This window comes from Cebus imitator, unplaced genomic scaffold (genome assembly GCF_001604975.1).
Source record: "Cebus imitator isolate Cc_AM_T3 unplaced genomic scaffold, Cebus_imitator-1.0 Scaffold238, whole genome shotgun sequence".
Taxonomy (NCBI): Eukaryota; Metazoa; Chordata; class Mammalia; order Primates; family Cebidae; genus Cebus; species Cebus imitator.
The window spans coordinates 2,514,310-2,523,965 of record NW_016107553.1 but is presented as its reverse complement, the minus strand read 5'-3'; the positions used below and the strand labels follow the sequence as shown (position 1 = coordinate 2,523,965).

The 9,656-nt window shown below is 35.9% G+C and overlaps 1 protein-coding gene across 2 annotated transcripts in view; it reads left to right on the top strand.

Moving 5' to 3' along the window:
- The window catches only part of TNKS2 (tankyrase 2), a 65,487-nt gene that overhangs the window by 13,369 nt on the left and 42,462 nt on the right, over positions 1–9,656 (top strand). For both annotated transcript variants that reach the window (XM_017498210.2, XM_017498211.2), the window contains exons 3-7: positions 3,178–3,273; positions 5,308–5,344; positions 5,512–5,587; positions 5,964–6,058; positions 8,318–8,384. In XM_017498210.2, coding sequence (XP_017353699.1) covers positions 3,178–3,273; positions 5,308–5,344; positions 5,512–5,587; positions 5,964–6,058; positions 8,318–8,384 — 371 coding nt within the window. The remainder of the gene's footprint in view (positions 1–3,177; positions 3,274–5,307; positions 5,345–5,511; positions 5,588–5,963; positions 6,059–8,317; positions 8,385–9,656) is intronic.

Genomic DNA, 9,656 nt, shown 5'->3' with positions numbered 1-9,656 from the left:
AAAAAAAAAAAAAAAAAAACTTTAAATACTGGGTTAAGGAGCTTGATATTAGTATGTGTAAGCAGTGTGGAATATTGAAGATTTTTTTGAGGAAGGGAACAGTGTGATAAGAGTACCTAGCATATAGTCATCCTCCACGTAACTCCATTTCAAAATGGACTACATACATAAGGGTGGTCCCATAAGATTATAATGGAGCTGAAAAATTCCTGTCACCTAGTGACTTCATAGCTGTCCTAACTTCATAGCACAAGGCGTTACTCAGGTTTTTGTGGTGATGCTGGGTTAACAAACCTAATGCACTGGCAATCATATAAAAGTATAGCACATAAAATTATGTACACTACATAATACTTGATAACCAACTTTGTTACTGGTTTATGTGTTTACCAGACTTTTTATTGTTTTTATAGAGTATACTCAGCAATTTAAAAAAAAAACTGTAAAACAGCCTCAGGTAGGTCCTTTAGGGCATGGTTCCAGGAGAAGGCATTATTATAGGAAATGACAGCTCCGTGTATTGTTATTGCCACTAAAGACCTTCCAGTGGGACAAGATGTGGAGGTGGAAGATAGTAATGTTGATGGTCCTGAGCCTGTGTAGGCCGAGGCTAATATGTGTGTCTATGTCTTAGTTTTCAACATAAAAGTTGTAAAACATTTTTTGAATAGAGAAAAGCTTATAGAATAAAGATATGAAGAAAGAAAATATCTTTGTATAGGTTTACATTGTGTTTTAAGCTGTTACCACAAAGTCAAAAAGTAAAAGTTTATAATGTAAAAAGGTTATAGTAAACTAAAGTTAATTGAAGAAATAAAAATATTTTAAAAATAAACTTACATAGCTAAGTAGTGTACAGTGTTTATGTAGAGTCTGCAGTAATGTGTATAATATCCTAGGCCTTTACATTCACTCATCACTTACTCACTCAGAGCAACTTCCAGTTCTGCAAGCTCTATTCATGGTAAATGTCCTATACAGATAATACCATTTCTTATCTTTTATACCATATTTAGACATATTTAGTTACAGATATACTTACCATTTTGTTACGATTGCCTGCAGTATTTGGTACAGTAATATGCTGTTCAGGTTTGCAGCCTAGGAGGAGTAGGCTATACCATCTAGGTTTGTGTAAGTATACTCTGTGGTGTTGGCTTAATGATGGACTCACCTAACAACACATTTCTCAAAATGTATCCCTGTCATTAAGCAAGTCTGTATTTTACAAAGAGTAATCTGGTAGGGGACTGGGTAGGATGGATAGATAGCATTAAGGTGACCAGTTAGGAAGCTATAAAGTAACCCAGGTGAGAAATGATAAAGGCATGACTTAGGGTGATAAGTGAATAGAAATGGCAGGATGAATAAGAAAATTATACAGTATGTGTTAAATCTTTTTGAGAATTTTTGTTAACCTGGTATTTACTTTTGTGAGACAGATTCAGGGATTTTGGACTCATTACCACCTTAACTCCATTATTTCCTAATGTAAAACAGGGACAGTTGAAATCTCTAACAGATAGAAAGCCAGTTCAGTGCACTAGAGGAAGTCCAGGTGCCCTATGCTGGGCTTAAATTGGATCTGATCACCCCCACCATCCCAAATCACTATTTATGTCAGCGTCACCAGCTTAGTTTAAATTAGGTCATTTATAAAGATGTGAAATGGATTTCCTAGTTACCTCTGCCCAATTCTTCTTTTCTGTATGTTATCTTAAATTGTTCCTGCCCTACGTTCAAATACATCATTTTTACCACATAACCCATCATCTGGTACCTTATAATCTCAGACATATAATTAATTAGTTTTAATAATGTAGCATTTTCCAGATATAGTTATAATCTGCACTGTCTATTATGGTAGCTAAGGACTTGCAATGTCTGAATTGAGATGTACTCTAAGGGGAAAATGGATACCATATTTCAAAGAATTAGTACAAAAAAAAGTAAAATACCTAATTTTATGTTGATTATAATATAAATGTAAATATACAATTTTTGCATGTATTAGGTCAAATGTGTTCAAATTAATTTGAACTGTTTCTTTTTTAATGTAGTTAGTTACTAGAAAATTTTGAATTATTTATGTGGCTCACATTTTATTTCTGTTGAGCAGCGCTGGTATATATAGGAGTAGAGCAGAATGGAAATTCACCCTATCAAAGAACAAGAGCTGAGCTTCCTTTCTGCGCTTATTTACTTGTCTTCCTCCAGCTCCTTATTTAGAGAGCGTACTGGAATATCTTCATAATCATACAAATAATAATATAGTACAGAGCAAAACACAAGGCTTCTCTTTTTATGTGCCTTATAATGTAGTAGTTTTGATTTGGGGTTTGTTAATTCTATTGAGGGTATCTGGATTTTAACTAAAAGTTCAGTGTAATTAACCTCAAAAAACTACTCAGCTGGCAACTCTTATTTATATATACCTCAGTTAAAATTTTTCCAAAGAAAAATTGTCCTTGTAAGGAGTAATTTGCACCTTGGTTTCAGTGCATCTACTCCACTCCTTAGATCACTGACCTTGCACCTTACAAGTGCATTGTATTATGGGGTCAATAGTGGACAAAACAAACAGCCTTCTGATGATTATTCAGCCTTCCTGAAGAGTAGAGAGATAATGACTGGTGGCCTTACAGAATTTGTTGAAAGCATAAGGAAGCTATTCAGTTTTTTAAAAAAGAATTTGCCTGTATGATTTTCTTTTGTGTGTGTGTGTGTCTTTTTTTTCCACCCTTAAAGATCCTACACATCTGTGTTCCCGGGCTATCTATAGCTTTAGACATTTTATTTCTATCATGATGAACAGTCTTTCTAACATAAGCAGTGTTCCTTTGGAATGAGAAAACAAGCTTTCAAGCAAACTTGTCTTTTTTTCCCTTATACACTCTTATCTATCCTTAGTCACTTGCCACCAGCTATATAAATAGCAAAGGAAAATCTCACACTGAACTGAGGGGAAACTTACTTACTGTGTCTTTAATGCATTAAATAATAGAATGCTTTATATATTATTTTTATATTTAAAATGTAACAGGTCCCATTCTGACAAGATGTGAAAGGTCTTTAAACAACTTTGAGACTTTGCTAGACCAGAATCCTTGAGAAAATGATTTACTAAAATCAATTTAAGATTACCATTGAACTTCAAATAGTGTTGCTATTTTGCAGTGCTCTTACAGCATGGAGCTGAGCCAACTATCCGAAATACAGATGGAAGGACAGCATTGGATTTAGCGGATCCATCTGCCAAAGCAGTGCTTACTGGTAAGTCTGTATACTCTGTTTGGTTATTCCAGGAAGCCTGTAAAGAACACGCTTGACAGGTAGAAAATTTGCCTCCTGTGATTAATGACCTCAGCTAGATTTTAAAAATAGTGTCAATTCAGTAGCTATCCTTTTCTATATCTACATAGCTGACATTTGATTCTTATCTAAGAAAAATAAAGCTTTCTTTTCTTTTCTAATTGATGTTTAAGTATGTTATTGTTGTCTTTTGGGGGGCAGAGGGTGATAGATAATTATATGTTGCTGTAGTGTATTCAGGATATTTTTTTAATAACCCTGAGTTTTTCAGATAACTTAGGCCTGCCCCTTTATGTACAGGTTGAGTCTTTTCTAATCCAAACTTCAGAACACTTCTAGTCTTAAGCATTTCAGGTAAGGGATATATACGCTATACTATTTTTTTTTAATGTATTTTAATCATTTTTGATGAAATCCTTTCAAAAAGCACTAGCCATTCTGTTGGCTTTTCAGAAGAGGATTCTAGGCACATTCATTTTAGTACCATGAAGAATGCTGGTTGTACTCTGCTGTAACATATTTATGTCCTTGGAACCTATTCCTATGCATAAGGCCAGAGTATAGATTGACAAGCTTTCCTGAGTTGTATCCACTTCACATTTTTTCTCCCTTGTTGGTGTGCTTTCCTCTTAGCAACTCTGCCATATTATTTACCAGATTCTTATCTACCTTATGATGACTAGAATCATACCTAATCTAAAAGTCAAGAGCCTAAGGGGCATTGCTATGAGCTCTGTGGCTGGATTTTGTGATATTTCTTCTAACATTGCTGAGAAAATTTAGACTTGTTCATGAAAAGACTTCTAGAAGTGTGCACTATTATTGTGACTGTCAATCCAGTGTTCATTTTCTCCTTCACTAGTTCATGTTATTCCGTGCTTTTATTTTTGTTTTTTAAATCTTGGGGTTCAAAAGAATCATTTCCTTGGCAGTCAGTACATAATTCACATTGTGTGCAGCAATTTGGATGTCATTCAGCAAATCATTATATTAATATAATTTTACTGGTTTTATAGTTTTGTTTGTATTCATTTGTAAAAGTAAAGGCTGTAAAAATAGAGTTCATAGTTGATCTATTTTTATATTTGTATATATTTAAAATAGCATTAAATAAACATGATATTAGTGTTGAAAAATCTTCTAGGTTCATAAAGATGTTAATGATTATGTTTAATCAGTATTGCTATAGATTCTTTGGTCATTCTATAATGTTGATATAGTGAATTTTGATTAGGGGTTTTTTTGGTTGTTGTTGGGGTGTATGTGTTTTTGTGTATGTGTATCAGGGTCTCACTCTGTCGCCCAGCCTGGAGTGCAGTGGTGCAATCACAGCTCACTGTACCCCTAACCTCTCTGGGCTCAGGTGATCCTGCAACCTCAGTCTCCCGAGTAGCTGGGATTACAGGCATGCATCACCACACCCAGCCAATTTTTGTATTTTTTGTAGAGAGAGGGTTCCCCATATTCCCCAGGCTAGTCTCTAACTCTTGGGCTCAAGCCACCTGCCCACCTCGGCTTTCCAAAGTACTGGGATTACAGACATGAGCCAGTACACCCGGCCTTCTTTAGGTTTGGGTCAAAGTTGTAGATATATTTTGTTTCTTTGTAACAAAAATAGCTTATTCATTTTAAGAATTTTGAAGGGAAAAAGGAAAAGGTCACCAATAATTTATGACCCAAGACAAACTTTGTTAATATTTTGGTATATTTTCTTCTGGGCTTTCCTTTTCCTGAGCATATTGTTTTTATATAGTTGAGGTTGCCCTTCATTGTAAAATAGAATCATTCTTGTTTTTACTCCCGTAACAAAGGTATTTTATGTTTGTTCTTTATGCAGATATTTTTAAACTACATAATTTGTTAATGAACTATTTTCCATTTATTGGAAATGTACTTCCAAATTTATCACTTTATAATTCATTGGGCATCTTTTTGCATAAAACTGTCATTGATTTTTCTTTTTAATTTCTATACTTGTTTTTTTCTAATTCACAGGTGAATATAAGAAAGATGAACTCTTAGAAAGTGCCAGGTATGTACTAATGTTATAAATATGTGACAGGAATATTTCACCATTAACTTTTTTTTTTTTTTTTACAGTAAACAGACTTAAAAAAATTTTTTTTAATGGTTACAGTACATATCTCAAAGAAGATCTGATAAAGAGTGCAAATTGCTGATACTTTTTTTATATTCTAGGAGTGGCAATGAAGAAAAAATGATGGCTCTACTCACACCATTAAATGTCAACTGCCACGCAAGTGATGGCAGAAAGGTACTTCCTTTTGAAACTGAGTTTGTGCTTATCTCCTGGTAACATAAAGATAAAGATGTGTTTATCTTATGATAAATTGAAATATATTTGAAGAGAGTACTGATGTTTTCTTTTAAGCAGTATTTCAAACTCTTAAGCTCAGTAAAACTTTATTGATGATAAACAGTTATTTGCTTCCCATATGCAATAGTGAATTTATAAACTTGTATACTATGCCTTCAATATATATGTTGGATTTTGTAAAACCAAATGGATAACTACTTAGACAATGAAGTTATATTTGGATTTTCTGGTTTTATATTTGGGTTTTTACCTTCTCACACATTGTATTCAGCCGTTATTTGAATTTCACTAACTTATTTGATTAATATTTCAGTCAACTCCATTGCATTTGGCAGCAGGATATAACAGAGTAAAGATTGTACAGCTATTATTGCAACATGGAGCTGATGTCCATGCTAAAGATAAAGGGTAAGCATTTGAACAAAAACAGGGACTTTTTAAGTGTTACTGTCTTAAAACAATCTTTATAACCTTATAAAAATCATATTTTTACTAAAGAACATTAATACATATTGGGCTTTTACAATGTGCAGGTTGCTCTGAGGGCACAGGAAATTAAAAAACCTTAAGCCCACCACTCATAAAAGGTTTACATTACACTTCAGAGGGCATGAAAAGATACCTAAGAATACAGTGTGGTCTCTACCAAGTGTTGAGTCATGGAGAAGGATAGTACTGCAGGAGTTCCCAGGAGGGAACTCTTAGTGATGGTTGCCTGGGGTGTTTGGGAAATCCCTCAGAATGAGGTGTTACTTGACCTGTACTGTAAAGTCAGGTCTCAATTCAAGAAAGCAAAGAGTTTGGGGAACATTACTCTGTAAGACAATTGGGATAAGTCGGGGGTGCTAAAGCAGATACTAGACTAGCTTTGCTGGAGCAGATGATTCACACAAGAGATAAATGAAGGTTAGGATTAGAGAAATAGGTAAGAACCAGGTTTTAGAGGACTTGGTATTTAGCCTAAGTAATTCAGACTTCATTCTGTGATCTGAAACAAAGGGAATGATTATTCTAAATGAAGTTTTAGGAGGTGCATTTGAAAGTAGTGTGTTGGCTAAACTGGAGAGAGAGGAGACTAGAAGCAAAAACAGCAGTTAGGAAAGTGAGCATTCCAGAGGTTTCGGCATAATCAGGATCCATAATAATGGTGGTAGAAGAAATGAAAATTAAGGATGCAAGAAATATTGCAATGTAAGAATGGATGAGATTTGTTGAATGGGTGTGATTAGCGAGAAGTAAAAAGAAAAAAAAACTACACTCTCAAGTTCTAAATGAGTTAGATCTAATAATACCCATATGAAATACAGGAGGCAAAATTGTTTGGGGGGACAATGTTGAATTGACTTCTAGAACTCTTATTGTTTGTTTGTGATTTTGTTTATGTTTTTGTTTTTGCGTTTATTTATTTATTTATTTATTGAGACAGTCTTGCTTTGTCACCCAGGCTAGAATGCAGTGGCGTGATCTCAGCTTACTGCAATTTCCGCCTCCCAGGTTCAAGTGATTCTCCTGCCTCAGCCTCTTGAGTAGCTGGATTATAGACACCTGCCACCACACCTGGCTAATTTTCATATTTTTAGTAGAGATAAGGTTTCACTATGTTGGCCAGGCCACCCTTGTACTCCTAACATCAGGCGATCCACCTGCCTTGGCCTCCTAAAGTGCTCAGATTATAGGCATGAGCCACCGTACCCGGCCTAGAACTCTTAGTTTAATGGGACAATTTAGGAACACAGTGGAAGCATCTAGCAGGTAGTTAGGAATGAAATTGGTGCTCAGGCAAGTGAAGAATCATATATTCAAAAGTATTAAGGGAAACCATGAACCTTTAAAGAGAGGACTCATAGAACTAAAGACTAAATCACAGGTGACCATCCCTTACCAGAAGCTGGCATGATGGTGGCTGTGGCAGTATATTAGTGAGTGATCCCAAAGGAGAAGGAAAAGCTTAAAGGTAGAAATGAGGATTTTAAAGTTTCACTGTATCTTCCCATATGGAAAGTTCCTCCTCCATTCCCATCATGGAGGAATAGGATTTCAGTTTATTAAGGGTTTCAAAAAAGTTTTAAAAATTAGCCAGTATTTGAGTTACGTCTGGAAAAGACATGTAGAAATGAACCAGAACAAAGGAAGGAGGGAAATCTATACCCAGGGAACAATATGTGTACAGACATACTGGAAACTGTAAGTTTAGCATACCATTATTGAAGGGTAAGCCTAGAGAGGGAGTCAGGTCATTTTGTATGCCATGTTAGTAAGTTGGAACCATCTTTTGAAAGCACCAAAAAAATCCATTAAGGATGTTAAGATGTAACTACGTTGGACTTACCTTTTAGAAAAATCTGCCTCAGCTTGGAGGATAAAGTGGGGTGGGGCCTATTTCAATAATGCAAGGAAGAAATAATGTAGGCCAAAACTAAGGCAGTGATGGTAGCAGTGAAGTACAAAGGAAGATGGATGTGAAAGAGACTTGGGAGTTCAAATTCTTAGGACTTAGGGTTTAAATGGATGTTACAAAATTTTGGACGTTTTTATTAGAATATCATGTAATCCATTTGCTATTTAAGTACAAGTAATTAATTAAATAAATTTTAATTTGTAAATTTCCCTAGGCCTAAGGAATCTATACTAAAACAGGATTTCTCCTCCCCCCCTTTTTCATTGTAGTGATCTGGTACCATTACATAATGCCTGTTCTTATGGTCATTACGAAGTTACTGAACTTCTGGTCAAGGTTAGTGCTCTTGTACTCTCCTAGTTACTTTCTAGAGTTATATAAAATCACTTGAAATACATGAGTATATCTGGGTTTCTTTTTATTTTCTGTGTTCTTAGTGCTTGAAGAAGAAGTATTTATAAGCATTATAAAATATAAGTGACTGATAGCTCAGCATTTGACTGCTTTGAGTTTTTTGAGATACCACATGATTTTTTTTTTTATTTTGGAGACAGGGTCTGACTCTCACCCAGGCTGGAGTGCAGCAGTCTTGGCTCACTGCAACCTCCACCTCCAGGGTTCAAATGATTCTTCTGCCACAGCCTCCTGAGCAGATGGGATTTCAGACATGCGCCACCACACCTGGCTAAGTTTTGTATTTTTAGTAGAGACAGGGTTTCACCATGTTGGCCAGGCTGGTCTCGAACTCCTGACCTCAAGTGATTTGCCTGCCTCGGCCTCCCAAAGTGCTGGTATTACAGCTAAGAGCCACCACACCCAGCCTAGTTATCATATGTTTTTAAATACAAAGGAGCACTATCATCTTGCTACACATCATCTGGTGGCACATATCTGAAATCCCATGTACCCAGGAGGCTGTGGAAGAAGAACTGTTTGAACCCTGGAGGTGGAGGTTGCAGTGAGCCAAGATCGTGCCACTGCACTCCAGTCTAGGCAAGAGTGAGAACTTGTCTCAAAAAAAGAAAAAAAAATCATATGAAATATCAGATTAAGTGATTCCGTAATTTGTAGCTAAAGGTAAAGTTTCAAAACTCTTAAGAAAGCAGTTTTTAGTGAACCATATTTTGTTAAAACCACAAGAGATATAATAGCAAGATTTGCCAATTATACTTTGAGTTGGAGCAGTCTCATTTGGTAAGGTTCACTTCTTCCAGTATGCTCAATAGCTGTTTAACAAACAGTCCCCCAAGACTAGCAAGAAACATTTTTTTTTTTTTTTTTTTTTTTTTTGAGACAGAGCCTTGCTTTGTCACCCAGGCTGGAGTGCAGTGGCACAATCTCAGCTCACTGCAACCTCTGCCTCCTGGATTCAAGTGATTCTCCTGCCCCAGCCTCCCAAGTAGCTGGGATTACAGGTATGTGCCACCATGGCCAGCTAATTTTGTATTTTTAGTAGATATAGGGTTTCACCATGTAGGCCAGGCTGGTCCCAAACTCCTGACCTCAGGTGATCCGCCCACCTCAGCCTCCCAAAGTGTTGGGATTATAGATGTGAGCCACCGTGCTCAGCCCGAGACTTCCATTTTGATCCTAAGAGTAGAAGATATA